Here is a 16,516-nt window from a genome sequence, read left to right as displayed (position 1 = left end):
GGTGACAGTACTTCATTAGACACCCTGGAGTCGTTTTTATGTGCAATGGTGTATTCACTTTGTATTGAGGGTTTCTTCCTGGAGGCTGAACCCTTGACAGTCAAACGGGCCAATGAAATAAACAGTAATATAGTGACATCACACTATCAGCCCCTCCCCTAACCCCTCCCCCTTTATCATACAACTACAGCTGTGGGGGCGGCTTCAGTTCAGGTGGATCACCACCCACCAGGCAAACCAGGCATACTTAGGCTTCGTACGCACATATCAGACGAACATGCTCTGTGCTGTCCGTGTTTCATGGCCGCCTCAATGCCTTTCCAATGGAAGTCTTGTGGTTTGACCAAACAGTTGTGTGTGATGGGGGGAGGGGGGGGGGCAATCAAACACAAGTGTTTGGACAAACCACGTGACTTCCATTGGAAAAGCATTGGGGCGGCCATGAAACACAGGCAGAGCACAGCACAGTTGTTGTTTATGTGTGTACGAAGCCTAAATGAACTGGTGAGCGTGCCCACATAAAAACAACATTTTAACAAATACTGTACACTTTTTTGAAAAAAATGATACCTCCTTATATAACAATAAGACCTGATGATCATGTTTTAGGGTGGAAACAAATCACAGCACTCCATCTTTAAGCAACAAATTAGCCACTTAATTCCCCCCCCCCCCCATCAGATTATATAGTATTCTTACAGGGAATCCAGGAGTACCGAGCTCTCCCTTGGATCCGGGGAAGCCGGGCTGGCCGGGAGCGCCGGGGATACCGTGGTCTCCTTTGTGACCTCCGCTTCCTCCTGGTCCGCGGGGACCCTCGGGGCCCTGAGGACCTTCACACGACACGCACAGGACCAGAGGTCAGGCACAGAGAAAGAATGGGCCGTCCCTTCAACCGTACGGTACAAGAACTTGACATTCAGTAGTCATATTCTGTTATTGTCGTTATATTCACTTTCATTTCAGCCAAGTCTCGAATTTTGTTAGGATAATGATCCTATATCGTGTGGAGATGGAGTAATACATTTGAAATGAAAAAATGCTCTTTTCTGTCATTAGTAAGGCTGAATGTACTGTAGTCAAACTCTAATAATATTAGACTGAATGATAATTATATAATAATTATGGACTGAATTGAGTTCAAAGTGACTTGGTGGCCTTGCTACATAAAGTATTATCACTGATAAATCAACATTTTCTATATATCCCAAAGTATCAAAGCTACATAGATTATTTAGACTCGCAAACAACACATGCAATAGAATCCAACAAGGATATTAATTTGGCATTAGTGCATTGTAGATATATGGTCTATTTAGGCTCCACATCCACATGATTCACACAAACATTCACAATAAATGGTAAATGGTGCATTTATATAGCGCCTTTATCCAAGGCACTTTACAGAGATTGTGCATTACATTCACCCATTCACACACACATACATACACCGATGGCAGCGGAAACCATGCAAGGCACCAACTAGCACATCGGGAGCAATTAGGGGTTCAGTGTCTTGCTCAAGGACACTTCGACAGTGACTCTGCGGGAGCCCGGGTTCGAACTGGCAACGTTACGGTTACCATCCAGGCACTCTACCCCTGAGCCACCGCCGCCCCTATATACAAAATACAATATTTACAAAACGTGTAACACAAGGCAACAATAATGCAAATACAGTCCATTTTTTGGTATTTGTGCTGTTCTGTGAATGTGTTGACTGATGTTCATCACATGTCCTGTGGGGTCAAACGAGTTAAAAGGAAAGCACCTCTTAAGGCCAACATTACAGACATACTGTACAATCAATGTACTTCTATTCATTATAACAATGAAAGAACATCACTTCCAGTAACTCTTAAGCATAAGGGTGTCACTACAAGGGTAGCCTCGGAAACCCAGACGTTTTTTTTTCCAGGGAGAAAAAAAAAGTCTGGGTCCGAGTCCACTTCAATTCGGCATAGAGTAGCGCAAACATCACTCACTCTCTGCTGATTTCTGATCGTCTGCACCTTTGTTAAATTGACACACACACGCACACATGTACACACACACACTCCTCTCTCTCTCTCTGTCGCTCTAAGTAATTAGTCTCATGTCACGCAGCTGCACATAGTTTCTCCCGGCGGATCCTGCCGGGAGCTGCCTATGCCATAAAAAGCATAGGTGAGTTCCAGGCTACTACAAGGGTCACAGTCCATCTGTTCTCAATTCATTTTCTTTCATTTGAGATGTTTAGGAATGGTCAAATGTAGGCTATATAAGAACATTATGAAAATGAAATCCGTATAATTGGAAATCGATTTTCACACCATCATTGTTGTGTGAAATATGTCCACTGAATTATTACTACAATAAAACTCGGATTTCATTTTGGATTTTGAAAGGCGAAACTGATTGTGAATTGACTGTCAACTCTGCTGTAGACATTTCAACGGGTGTAAATGTCACCGTCACCTTGCTTTTACACCTAAAGAATCCTTCACAGACACAGACCAAATAAAATCATATATCAATGTATCACAACGGCAATACATTATTGACTTTGTTAAAACCCCTAAACAACCAAATCAAAACCTATAATGTACAGTGTGTCTGTGGGTGTGTCTAACAAAGGTACCTATGGGTTCCATAGAGACCATTTTGAGATTGAGGAACAAACATACAGGACTCCACTGTACCACAACATAACGTCAATACATCACAACCATCAAACCATTGAAGTCTAACCTGCTGGACCTATGTTTCCCAGAATTCCCCCGGGTTAGCAGGTTGCCAGGTTGACGGCACAGGTTGACAAAGAAAACGAGAGGTTTTTTAGATAAGAGCAAAGGTTAGCATAGCAACACAGTCACGCTAATCAAAGACAGGCATGATGTTTCTGGATATAATGGACAAATATAACTGAGTAATGTGTAACATTAGCTTTCTTTAATATGTAACAGTATACTTGTGATTGCACCATAATCTATGATCAGCTATTCTCAAATGAATTCAACAGAGAAATCAACTGACAGATATAAAAATACATTTTCATAATTTAAGGTTTGATGCAAGTTAGTTTAATTTTAGGGTGGTATTTGTGTGTGATTCTTAATAGATTTGTTGTGCTTTCACTACCATGCCAATATCTTAACTTAATATGGTGGGTAATCTCTTAAAGATACAATAGACAATCATGTCCTAGAAATCTTAAAACCCAAGCAAAAGTGCTTACTTTTTCAAGGGTGCGTTTTACTACCATCAGTGAGCAGAAGAGAAACGATAAAGAGTAGCAGTTAGGGAAAGGTGCAGTGGTCAGAAATGACAGGCAGAAAATGGTGACTTGTTAGTAATTCTGATCTGAAACCATGTCAGGATATTTGCAGGTCTCTTTAAACTCAAGGCGCTTGTTCTAAGAAGTGAGAGTTGTAGAACATTGTGGGGTTATAAGCTTGGCATTCTCGATACGGAGAGGCCATTTCTAGAACAGTGAGTGCAGTGAAAACAGCCCCTAGATAAGAGGTGAACTTTCTGGTAACAGTGCGGTTAAAATGGCTCTATATTGTGACGGTTTCTAGAGCAGCAGCTGATAAAAAAAACAAAACAGCTAGAGGTCTCGGACACCGTTTTCTCTGACCTGCGGGACCTGCGGTCGTCGGGTGTGCGATTCGTCACGATTCGTCCCACCACATTGGGTGGGGGGCCCAAGCCAACAGGGAAGGAAGCCGTTAACATGTCAATGTAATCATTTTATCACTCCCACCCATAACGCTCCTCGGAGGGAGCGTTTCACAGTGCTGGTGTTCCTACTGGTCTCAGCTAGGAGAATACGCTTTTCATAATAATAATAGTAATATACTGTGGCATGCTGCAGGTCGTTTACTTCACTAATATTGTTCTTTTTACAAAGAAAAGACGGTGATAAAGGGACACGTGGATTACCTAAATTCTAATGATATATACAGTGGTGTGGCAAAAATATCTTAAAAGTATTTCGTGTTTTCTTCCACGCTGTGTTAAAACGTCTACGGGGAAAGTGCATGTTTCACGCCATTGTGGCTCAATAGCGCATACAGTATTTTTGCTACACCATATATAGGATATCCTCACATTAGAACAATTGGATTTAAGGTGGCCTTACACTAGCCGATAATCGGGCATTTTTTACGCTCGGGGGGTGCCCGACCGCTCAAAGCGCGATCGGCCCGATCAAAATCAAGAATGTTTGATATTTGCTCTGCCTCGCTCCGATTATCGGCTAGTGTAAGGCCACCTTTAGGTTAAAAACGTGTCCCCTTAAAACCCATTTATGGCGGGAACCCCTTTTGGTGTTAGCATTATGTTATGCTTTAGCTATTGAAAAATAGCAGATCTACAAGCTCATAGCGAGCGCTACGAGCTCGTAGGTCTGCCATGGAAAGTTTGGAAACATGGCTTTTTCAGAAAACATTAAGTCATTTTCAAACAGACATTTTTAGAATCTGATCTCAGGTCAAAATGGGTAATATGTTATACATATGTACACACGAGTGTGTGTCTAATGTCTGAGCCCAGCAGTTCCAGCACTGTGTTCTTGGGACTATAGTTCTCTGACGTGGTGGTTGGAACAGACATGGTGCTCATGCAGGTGACTGGTGATCGCTCTGTGACACACAACGCATCGAGAGAAGCCAGACACAAACCCACAACTTTTCCTGACCGGACCTTTGGAGTCACATCATGTTCTCATGTTCTTGTTTCATAGCTGTGTTGTTTTTCTCGACCACAAATGCAAGTAGTGTAGGTTCTCTCTGCACTCTATATTTATTTTGTTTCTTATTGACTAGAGTTTAAACTCACTCTGCTTATTCCAGTCTCGCACTTGCATAAGAGTGTCTGCTAAATGCCAAAATTGTACGGTGTACAGTTCACGTACATTTCTTACATAATACGATGGGACAAAGTTACCATCAGAACATAAATGGGTAACCTTTTTGCAGAGTTTATTCCGCAGATGATAGATAAATGGGGTGAGTGTCGTACCAACTTTGATCACTCCTAATGGATCTGTGTCTGTCTATAAGAGAAGCTTAATTGTATTTATATTCCCTGAAAATGAACCTCCTCTAAAGCGCAGTAGAGAGAAGCGTTGGGTCTGTTGCTGGCTCCACCCGTTTAACACCAACATTGTCTCAATATGAACCTACGAGACTATACACAAAACACAGGACGCACATCACACTGACCACAGGTAGACATTCTGAAATACACACACACAGACACACTTCAGGGCTGTGGAGAGATGGATAGATTACATGTCCCCTCGTGGAACCGAGGGAGTGGGTGGGGAGACAAGGAAGATGGATGGCATGGAATAACAGGAATAACAATGTTAAGGGGGAACCCATGCTCTTTCGGGGGTGTGGTCCGAACCCCCCCTCCCCCCCACCAGTGAGAGACAGTGATTGGTGCGTGAGGGAAGCGCACCCCAGCGTTTCCTGTTTGGGAGAGGGAGGGAGGGGTGAAGGGGTGGGTGGGGGCGCGGTGCGTTAGCGGGACAGATGGTTTCTGCCCTGGCGTCCGGGCGTGCTCAGTGTGAACTTGACAATGATTGTTGTTGTGTGTGTGACCGTGCTCAGTGAGGTGGCTCTTATTTAAACCGTGTCCCATGCAAATCAACAACACATACATGTCACAACATGGAAGGCATTCACATGAAAAGTGCTTAATGTTTGCTGTCTGGTTTTAAATTGGCTCACTCGACGTGTCCCTGAGCAAGACACACTATAGGCTGTGTACTGTCCATCAGAGTGGTGTTTGTTTTAGTTTTTGGGCCTGAAAACGCAAGGCACTCTTCTAGGAGCGCTCATCCAAACGTTGAAAATATTTAGAGTCCCTGCGACCAGATAAAAATGCCGTAAAGCGTAAATAAATACATTGGCACTGCAATTGAAAACAATTCACACGTTTTGTAACGGCGATCACCGTTTCTTTAGTTATGGGCTGTTGAATAAAGCCTGTTTTGACCCAAAAACCACAATCTGGGAAAAGCCATTTTTTTCTGTAAATCTGTTTACATTGTGGCAGATGGAGACAAACTCCGGTACATTTCCGGTTGTATCCGTCGCCTAGCAACCTAGAACCATTCATACGCTGGCGAAGTGCGCCGTCTATCGTAAACCACTCAAAAGACCAACGTAAAATACCGTCTTTGGCGTTGGGATTTGAAAGGCCGCAGATAAGACCTTCTCGGCAGTCAATGTGTTTAAAAAAAAAACCCAATGGGCTAATCGTTAATACAGTATCTTGACCCAGTCGAGAGACCGGGGGAAAACCAGACGGCAACATCAGGCACGTGGAACAGTGTGGGGGGAGATGCCGCTGCCATTCTATCACGTACCTCCTCTTCCGGGGGGACCTGGGGTACCCTGGTTTCCTTTTGGACCCTGATGGGCCACTCCTGGAGGCCCGGATTGTCCCATGGGGCCTGACGGACCGGGGAGACCTGGGAAGCCACCGTCTCCCTTTGCGCCTGGGAAGCCTGGGTTGCCGGGCGGGCCACCGCCACCGGAGTCACCCTTAGAACCTGGATGGAAATGAACGTTAAGAACGTTAGGGAAAAAAAGCCAAATTAAGGCAAACTGCTGACATGTATGTCGTCGCTGTCGGGCGGACTGTATGTCCTCGTATGTGACTTCAGGAAACGGGGGAAAAAATAACCTGCGTTCCAACTTCCAATGCTCTTCTTAATACTTTTCATTGGTTCAATATTTATAAAAACCCACAGACACACTTAACCACGTTCACTTTGAGAAGCAAAAAAAAAAGGAAGATCTACAAGCTATTTTGGTTGGTTCGTGTGACACTCTTGTAAGACGAAATAGGGCATTAATTAAAAAATTAATTCAAAAAACCACACCTGCAACTCCCCCCCCCCCCCCCCCCCCCCTCTCTCTCTCTCATTAGCAGGCAACAGTGCAGCACTATCTCTCTCTCTCTGTTTCTGGCACAACAGCGCCACTTTTGCCCCTACTGGTACTCATAGTCACACTAACACACGGTTAACACAGACATTGCTATTCCTTGGAGTGGTTGCACCACTCAAAAACAATAAATTGGCTCTCAGTCAATTTAGGTCTAACAAGCTCTTGTAATGCCCGTTTTCTTTCGTTTCCGACGTTCTTTTGTTTGTTCACTCACTGTGTGTTTTTTATGGTTGTCCTCTAGCTCCATGTTAGCTCATAACATTAGCTTCTGTTAGCTTCTGTTGCCACTCGCTCGAGTCGCTCCGTGTTGCGGCGTTCAGAGTATGGGTTTTTATGCCGTTCAGACTATAATAGGAGGCAGCCGGTTATGACTAGATCGCCACTAAAGTCGTCTTTAAGGTCGTCAGCAGTGGTGGGTGCAAAATGTAGCCCGACAGCATGACGATATATAGTGGAGTCCTGCATCTATCTCAGACGTGTTGAAATAGAAGCAAGGCATTATACAGCAGAATGTGTGAACAACTCACCTGGCAGTCCTGGGAGACCAGGGGCACCTGGACCACCAAAACCTGGCAGACCTGGAAGAGAAAGGAATCATGGGAAATGTTCAGAAGTTTTAAAACATATATTAAAGGAGCATTCAGTGATTTGGAAAAAAACCTGGTCCACCCGGTAACAAAATGTGCACATGCACACTCTACAGTGGGGGGAAGTGCAACAGGCCAACAGCATGTGCACCAAGGCCCGCCCCCACTCGATCATGGTTCGAGGAAGGCCCCTCTCATCCTGATTGGATGAAGGCTTTGCCACCCGCCACCAAAACTGAAACTAGGGTTTTTTGACCCCAGGGGCTCACTGGGGACAGGGAGGAACTCCTTATATGGTCAGCACACTCTATAGTAGGGAGGATTATCCAGAAAAAAAGAAAAAATAAGTGATATTTAGATTAAGTCAAATCACTGAATATACCTTTAAATGTAAAAGAAAAAAAAAGTCTTGCTAGTCTGTCTAGAAAATGTATTGTATGAATATATACAGCATGACTGACAAATGACAATGCTGCAAAAATAGCCATTGAGATGCTACTCTAGCAGCGGGTTGCTGAAAATCTCAGTTACAGAATAATCGACACTTACATTAACAGCTTAGGTGCAATAATTCCTACAAAAATGCATTATACACTATTGTACATTATTAACCCATTAAAACCGGGGAAAGCGTCTGTGTTCATTTTAGATTTTAGCGTTGGCTATTCAACACTAGCAGATATACAAGCTCACGGCGGGGTCACTTTGTGCCGCGCTGCGAGCTTGTACATCTGGTATTTTTGAATATTTTTGAAAAATCTCTAGAGTGTGAGATCTACAGTTTAGAAGGCATTCGTTGAATCGATCTCAGGTCTAAATGGGTTTCTATACAGTCCTCCTTTGCTATTGAAAAATAGCAGATCTACAAGCTCGTAGCGCGCCACTGAGTGGCGCGCTATGAGCTTGTAGATCTGCTATTTTTGAAAAAATCGTGAGAATGTGGCGCACATTTGGAATATAATATCTCCTAAATGCCCCGTCCGTCACTAACCTGCGTCTCCTTTGATTCCGGCCGGTCCAGGGATTCCGTCGCGACCTGCTTGACCCTTGTCTCCTGGGAACCCTGGCCCGCCGGGACGTCCCCCCTCGCCCGGTCTACCGGGAGCTCCGTTGAGACCCGGGCCGCCGGGACCACCGTCCAGACCTTTAGGACCTGGGATACCGGGAGAACCTAAGGAAACAAAAAGGAAAATGAAACCAATCACAAAACCATTTCCATCATTTCCATCCAGGTATTTTCCAGCGAATTGTGAAGTATTGCGTAACATTGTGCAATAAAGAACAATGCATTTACTGTATGTTTATTTGATGTACATTTTTATTTATTTCATTATTACTATTCTGTATTTAATGTATCTTTTTTTAATATTGTACCACTGAAGTGCCACACTAAATTTCGTTGTACATTGTGCAATGACTAATTAACCCATTTTGGGCGGGAACCCCTTTTGGTGTTAGCATTATGTTATGCTTTAGCTATTGAAAAATAGCAGATCTACAAGCTCGTAGCGCGCCACCGAGTGGCGCGCTACGAGCTTGTAGGTCTGCTATTTATGAAAAATCGAAGAACGACTGACACAGAAACATAGCTTTTTCAGAAAACTGTCAGGATGTAGAAGACATTTATAGAATCGTTCCCAGGTCAAAATGGGTTAATAAAAGCCTTGTATTGTATAGTATTCTATTCTTCCCACATGGGAGACCACATTTCTGTCCCTCATTCAAGAGGCAATCCCCCGCTTGGCCAGTAGTGGAGATATTGTGCTTAGGAGCTTCAGGCAGTACTACTTCTCAGCTGTTCACTACATTCAACCGGTGTCTAAATGTCTCAATTGAAAGGGTGGGGTTTACCACCTCCTACCTCTGCAGATTGTATTAACGTAGTCTACCATACAGAGTGGTTAAAAAATCACACCCGTGTGAACTGAGTGGTGCAAATCCCCCCCCCCCCACTCTCTCTCTCTCTCTCTCTCTCTCTCTCTCTCTCTCTCTCTCTCATATTAGCAGGCAACAGTGCAGTACTCTCTCTCTCTCTCTGTTTCTGGCACAACAGCGCCACTTTTGGTACTCATTGGTACTGGAGGTGCTCATTAACGTCACACACAAACATAGTCACACACATAGTTGAACACGGGTCACACACATAGTTGAACACGGACATTGCTGTTCCTTGGAGTGGTTGCACCACTCAAAAAATATTGCGTTTATTCTTATTTAAAAAAATGAAATCTTTCTGACGAAAATAGCTGATGTATGGCTAGTTTCACCCGATGTCCGCGCCTAGGGGGCGGGTTCTATGTTTGAAGTCATACAAAAATGGTCGCTCATCGCTCTACTGACAAGACAGCAAGCTATGCGAACAGCATGAGATGTGTTGCTCATCATCGTTACTGTTGATGCTAATTAGAGGCTAATGATCAGCACACTTGTGCTAAACCTCTTGTACTTGCCACACTGAATACTTGAACATGCGAGGGTTGCACATGCAATGAGACAAAAACATTTGACTACATGTTCTACTGGTGGAAGCAAACTCGCGGATCTTATCGTAAATGATACCTGGTCTAAGGTATCAAAAGACATTTGCATGAATCCTAATGTATGCTATTTATGCTATAAAAAGCAGACCTACAATGACGTCGCATTCAACACGTCAACACGTCGCAGCCACAACTCTGAGTGGGCCTGTAGGTCGTCTATTTTAGGTCGCGTGACAAAGTATGAATAAGGATCATAGTTTGCAGGCCGACTCTTTCCGCCTTCTCTCCGTCCAGACGGGCCTACCTTGGAATCCTGGGAGGCCGGGGTCTCCCTTGGCTCCCGGGCCTCCTGGAAGTCCTGGGAGTCCTGATCCTGCTGATGCCCCCTTCTGTCCAGGAGTTCCTGGGTAGCCTGGCTGGCCTGGGTCTCCCTAGGGGGGGGGGGGAATGGTATCATTAGTGTGTGTGTGTGTGTGTGTGTGTGTGTGTGTGTGTGTGTGTGTGTGTGTGTGTGTGTGTGTGTGTGTGTGTGTGTGTGTGTGTGTGTGTGTGTGTGTGTGTGTGTGTGTGTGTGTGTGTGTGTGTGTGTGTGTGTGGCCTCGTGCATTTCCCTGCACACCAGGGAAATGCACGAGGACTGGCGCTGATGACGGACCATCAAAAACGGTAAACACTCATTTTAGATTTTGCCGTCGTCTGTTTCCCCCCCCATACCTTCAATGTTCTAATCAGAAATACTGCCTACTTCAGTTCAGTGTGACTCTAAAGTGCTCGTCCCTGTGTGTGGTACCTTTAGTCCAGGTGATCCCGGTGCTCCGACTCCAGCAGAACCGGGGTCTCCCTTGGCTCCGGGGAATCCAGGGGATCCGGGCCCACCCGGACCTCCTGGCCTACCAGGCTGACCCGGTGTTCCCTTCAGCCCACCCGGTCCTGTGACATCATAGGAAAGATGCAATGGACCATGACGATCAAGTTAGTCAGTGAATTGGATAGATATGCTTTGTCAAACATTTTCAACGGTATTAGTTTAGGAATTCAAATATCTGCAAAAATAGCATCTGTTAGGAGGACGACATTTCATTTCGTAATAATAACCTCCCCTAAAGGTTGTGTTTATGTTTACTTTAGTTTTTTCAGCATTCCCATCATCCAATTGTAAGCCAGTTCGTGAGCCATACAGCCAGCCAGCCAATCAGGTTAGGCTGACTGGTGTTCATACTTCATGTGTTGTGTGAACTTTGAACCCACCTGGGAATCCCATCTCTCCCATGGCGCCTTTCAGACCTGAGCCTCCAGGACCTCCTGGGCCTCCAGGAATACCAGCATCTCCTTTAGGTCCTGCAACACGACCCAGAATGCATGTACGTGTAAGCAATATGTCTCCAGCATTCAGTGTAATTCTGCGTATCATATTGAACCCAGGTCTCTGCGGTGGTGGGTGAGTACTTTCCCTCTATACCAGTGTTGTTTTCGTCGACTAAAACTAAAACGAAAAATGTTCGTCGACTACCTTTTTTCACTGTCGAAAACTAAATGAAAACTAAGCTATGATGACTAAAACTAAGACTAAATATATTGACAATTTCGTCAACAAATAAAAACTAGACTAAAATGTTAGGAAGGGACTAGTGGACAAGAGATCCAGTATAAGTTATTTTACACTTGGTTGCATGCTGAAAATAGCAGATCTACAAGCTCACAACGTGCGACGCGTTGCAAGTGTAAAATCAGTCATTACGACGGCATCAAGGCCCGACAAAACATTTTAGTCGACTAAATCAACTGTCGATTAAAGTCGACTAAAATCTTATGATATTTAGTCGACTAAAACTAGACTAATACTAAAACATTCCGGGTGACTAAAATGTGACTAAAACTAAATAAACTATTCAAGAGACTACGACTAAAACTAAAATCAAAATTTGCTGCCAAAAACAACACTGCTCTGTACTGTACCACCCGGATGTGGGCCGCCTATCTTGACGGGTTGTGTGCGAGAATGAATGATCCCATACCTGGTGGTCCTGACAATCCGGGGCGTCCGTCCGACCCTGGAATTCCTCCATCTCCAGGGAGACCAGCGATACCCTTCTGACCTGGTTGGCCCGACAGACCTGTAGAACAAACACACACAAACACACACACACAAACGCACGCACGCACACAAATCAAATCAAATCAAACTTTATTTATATAGCACATTTAAAACAACAGAAGCTGACCAAAGTGCTGTACAGGTTGAAACAAAAATAGAACATCAACAGCGCCCATCAGCGCACAAACAGGTAAAGAACAACATAAAACTCATGTTTTAAGACATGTCAGGTGCAATTAAAAGCTAAGGAAAAAAGGTTTTCAATAGGGATCTGAACACTTCAATGGACTGGGCAGATGGACTGGGACACACACACACGCACGCACACACACGCACACGCACATACACACACACACACACACACACACACACACACACACACACACACACACACACACACACACACACACACACACACACACACACACACAAACAGGGTTTCATGGACCTTTCGATAAAGCATGGAAATTCAAGAAGGGAGAATAGTCTAGATGATCTTACAATGTCAATTTTGCTTCAAATCGTGTTCTAGACTCTAGAACACAATTTGAAGCAAAATTGACATTGTAAGATCATTACATCTCAGTCATTGGAGCCGTTATAGGCACCGCTCAAAACAAATATATATTTATACAATATATAATGTGGGTGCCTGCTTCATCTCTCGCTCAGCCAAGGGGTCCTTCCTTGGCCTGAAAAACGTTGAAGACCCATGATCTAGCGTGGCAAGGACCTGTAGGTTTTGGTTCTCTGTTGTATACCGTACTCAACTGCTCCACCTGCTGGTTGATTTCGGAACTAATTTTCCAATATGTGCAAAAGGAAAAGAACAGCTAAATGAACAGGGACAACACCAATGGCACCCGACTGTACCTGGAATGCCGGGTACTCCGGACTCTCCCTTCACGGCTACGGGGGCGATGCTGGGGCCCGGGGGTCCCTGGACACCTGAGTCTCCTCGTTCTCCTTTGCCGCCGGGACCACCGGGGCCGCCGGGTCTGCCTGGGAAACCGTTGTCACCTGCACAGGAAAGGCCAGACACAAATTACAATGGCTTAGCACATTTTGGGCGGGAACCCCTTTTGGTGATTTAAACATTGTTATAATTTAGCTATTTAAAAATAGCAGATCTACAAGCTCATAGCGCGCCACCGAGTGGCGCGCTACGAGCTTGTAGGGCTGCTATTTTTGAAAAATCGAAGAACGACTGACATAGAAACATAGCTTTTTCAGAAAACTGTCAGGATGTAGAAGACATTTTTTTTAATCTGATCTCAGGTCAAAATGGGTTAGGAGGTGAAATCTCTAGATTGGGAGATTTTGTCAGCATGCAATTCTTGTTTTAGTTGATAATTTTTTAGACCAGTGGTACCCAAAGTGGGGTCCTCGGGGGTCTTCCTGGGGGTCCCCAGCTCAATGTGTTAATACAGCATCGTGTACTATGGCTGTTCAAAAACATGCAGATGTGCAAGCGGACAGGATCTGCTGTGTTAGAAAATATTTGAAAAATATCGAAAATGTTTGGAAAACTTTGAATACCGGTATATATATTTTTTAAACATATTCTTTCTCTTCTGGGGGTCCCTCGCACAAAGCATTTTCAGATGGGGGTCTGGGGCCCAAATACATGTATATCAATTTGGGTCTTTGACTGGTGATTCAGTCATTCGTGTGTGTGTGTGTGTGTGTACTGTATGTGTGTGCGTACCTTTAGATCCTGGGAAGCCGGGTCCGCCTGGGCCTCCAGGGCCTCCACCGGGTCCCGGAGCTCCCATTGAACCCATGTCTCCTTTAGTGCCTGCAGCCAATCAGAGATGAGAGAGATGGGGTTCAAGACATGCACTCCCAAACAGACAAAAAATGGGTAAGCCGGTCCTGTTCGGTCCTTAAGTGCCTCCTTAACAGTTTAGTCTAGTTTTTCATCATATCCTGGTTCTTATTTAGTCAGTGGAAAAACAGGTAGTCGAAGAACATAATTGGTCACAGATTTAGTCGGCGACATCAACACTGCTCCAGTCCCGAGGGACCGGATGATAATAGAATGGTTTACCTGGCAGTCCAGGTAGTCCGTCACGTCCTGGCCCTCCAGGGCCTCCGGCAGGTCCTATGGATCCCGGGGACCCGGGGAAACCGGGACTCCCTCTGTCTCCTGGCAGCCCTGGGATGTCCAAGCCTGGGGGACCGGGGTCTCCCTTCTCTCCGTTGCCACCTGGGTGTCCTGGGGGGGCGGCGAGGGGAATGGAGAAGGGGTGAACCACTAAACCTTAGTTTACCATATTAGGGTCCTGTTCTTTGTTGACCCGATTCCTCAAGGGCCCTATACTTGGTTGACCGGATTTGTTTTGTTTTTGTTCGTTGTGACTGAATACTCTCATTTTATGTTTCGTTCCCATGACGATTGGGAATACATAAGTTATAACACATGGTATCTCAAGTGGTATATATTTGTCATCCTGTTCAGTTTTTGAATGCATACCCAAGCATCTTATACTACTACTAATAATAGGTCTGTTAGCACATACTTAGCACAAGAACCCAAAGACGCTTTACATACAGTAAAAGAAAAGGAAGGAACCGACTTTATTAATAAAAAACAAAAAAGTTAAGTGGCAGAATAACATCAATAAAAGGTTAAGCATTGACTCGACCTCAGCTGCGAAAAGCTACGCTGAAGATACAAACACCACAACCTATATTCTCAAAAGAGGAAAAACACACACCACAATATATTATCTCAAAGCAGGATAAACAGGACCTTTTTGACATGTCGCTGTTGAGCAGAAACCTTTCATCCCCATAGTTTTCATAAACGAATGCCCTATTTTGTACTTTGATCTACAAGCTCCCAACACATTGCACAGGCTATTTTCACTCATTTTTAAATATTTGAGAGTGTGTCTGTGTGGGTTTTATAAATATTTAACCAATGAAAAGTATTAACAAGAGCTTGTGACTAAATAATTATCAAAGGTAGCCGATCTGCGAGCTCGAAACGCTGACGTTTTCTGAGCTTGAGAGTCTGCTACATTTTGCTATTTTTTTATTGGAATCCTGAAAAGTAACAGTTTTGGACATAATTACAGTATGAGGTTTCCACCCGACAGACAATATGAAAGTGTGTGTGACTCAAAAGACTTTTAATACAGTAAAATCAACCAAAATGGCATGCTTATATACCATAGATTTACATTACAGTAACTTCCAAATATTGTTAAAACTACAGGCATGAAGTCATATTTGGAAATATGCACTGTGTGTTTGTGGTTCTGGAATAATCCATCACCCATTTTGGGCGGGAACCACTTTTGGTGTTAGCATTATGTTATGCTTTAGCTATTGTAGATCTGCTATTTTTGAAAAGTCGAAGAACGACTGTCAGGATGTAGAAGACATTTTTAGAATCTGATCTCAGGTCAAAATGGGTTAAGAACGCAGCAAGAAGGTTTTGAAACTCCATACTGAAACATTCAAGTATGTAAAACAGTATAATTTTGCGATATCCTGGTATTGAGGTACAATACCTTTCTCGCCTTGGAGGAGTCAGAGTGGGCCGCAGGTTAGGAAGGGGGGGCGTGTTTCAGAGCGAAGTAGGCGGGGCGTCGGATTAGGTCGAAGATGAGAAGGATGAATGCATTAAAATGTCCCTTTTCATGAAGTGTGTAAATACTCTCAAAATGAACCGTGGTTTGGATAAATCACTGGCTTAACAATTAACATTACATGAACAGTAATGTTCTTTCTATTATACTATAGGGCTGGGCGATAGGGACAAAATCAAATATCATGATATATTGGACCAAATACCTATTGTGATATAATATTGTATAGTGATGATAAGTATATATATTTTTTCTTTTACTTTTTTTTTGTGAAAATGTTCTAATAGTGAAAATAGCAGATCTACAAGCCCACAAGCTTGTGAGCGTGTAGATTGGCTATTTAATTGTAACAATTTGCGTTGTTTCCTACATGTGATTAATTTAAAAAAATTGCGTTGTTTCCTACATGTGATTAAAATCTAGAAATATATATATAGAGACAATTGCCCAGCCCTATATGTTATACCAGAATCTATAGAATAAGGAATAACACAATGACAATACATTTCCAGAGTATTCACACAGGACGGTATAATCTGATAATTCTTAGTGCTATGGGGTTAGCTTGGGTGTTTCCGTGCACTCTGTATGCAGGGTTAAAGGGCTGACAAAGCCCCGTGACAGTCAGAGGAACGGTTTGTCATGAAACCCCCCAGTGATCTCGTGCTCAGTTAGTTTGAGGTCTGTGAACTCAGTCAGGAAGCACATCTTGTGGGGGTTATAAAATGGTGACACGACTATTTTAACATTGCGGTGCTCGTTGTTGCTTTTACGTTTCTACGCCCCAAGCCGTGCCTCGTTGCAAACC

The 16,516-nt window shown here is 43.9% G+C and overlaps 1 protein-coding gene across 1 annotated transcript in view; it reads right to left on the bottom strand.

The window, feature by feature from the left end:
* Positions 1 to 16,516, bottom strand: part of col4a5 (collagen, type IV, alpha 5 (Alport syndrome)) — an 87,134-nt gene that overhangs the window by 10,357 nt on the left and 60,261 nt on the right. The window contains exons 31-41 of the mRNA XM_079491002.1: positions 14,160 to 14,327; positions 13,818 to 13,907; positions 12,983 to 13,129; positions 12,030 to 12,128; positions 11,263 to 11,352; positions 10,805 to 10,944; positions 10,319 to 10,445; positions 8,526 to 8,705; positions 7,475 to 7,525; positions 6,362 to 6,547; positions 700 to 833 (exon numbers count right to left, since the gene is read on the bottom strand). Coding sequence (XP_079347128.1) covers positions 700 to 833; positions 6,362 to 6,547; positions 7,475 to 7,525; positions 8,526 to 8,705; positions 10,319 to 10,445; positions 10,805 to 10,944; positions 11,263 to 11,352; positions 12,030 to 12,128; positions 12,983 to 13,129; positions 13,818 to 13,907; positions 14,160 to 14,327 — 1,412 coding nt within the window. The remainder of the gene's footprint in view (positions 1 to 699; positions 834 to 6,361; positions 6,548 to 7,474; positions 7,526 to 8,525; positions 8,706 to 10,318; positions 10,446 to 10,804; positions 10,945 to 11,262; positions 11,353 to 12,029; positions 12,129 to 12,982; positions 13,130 to 13,817; positions 13,908 to 14,159; positions 14,328 to 16,516) is intronic.

The sequence above is a fragment of the Electrona antarctica genome (genome assembly GCF_951216825.1).
Source record: "Electrona antarctica genome assembly, chromosome: 21".
NCBI classification, from domain to species: domain Eukaryota; kingdom Metazoa; phylum Chordata; class Actinopteri; order Myctophiformes; family Myctophidae; genus Electrona; species Electrona antarctica.
The sequence above is the reverse complement of the archived record's forward strand: the minus strand, read 5'-3'. Positions and strand labels throughout refer to the sequence as shown.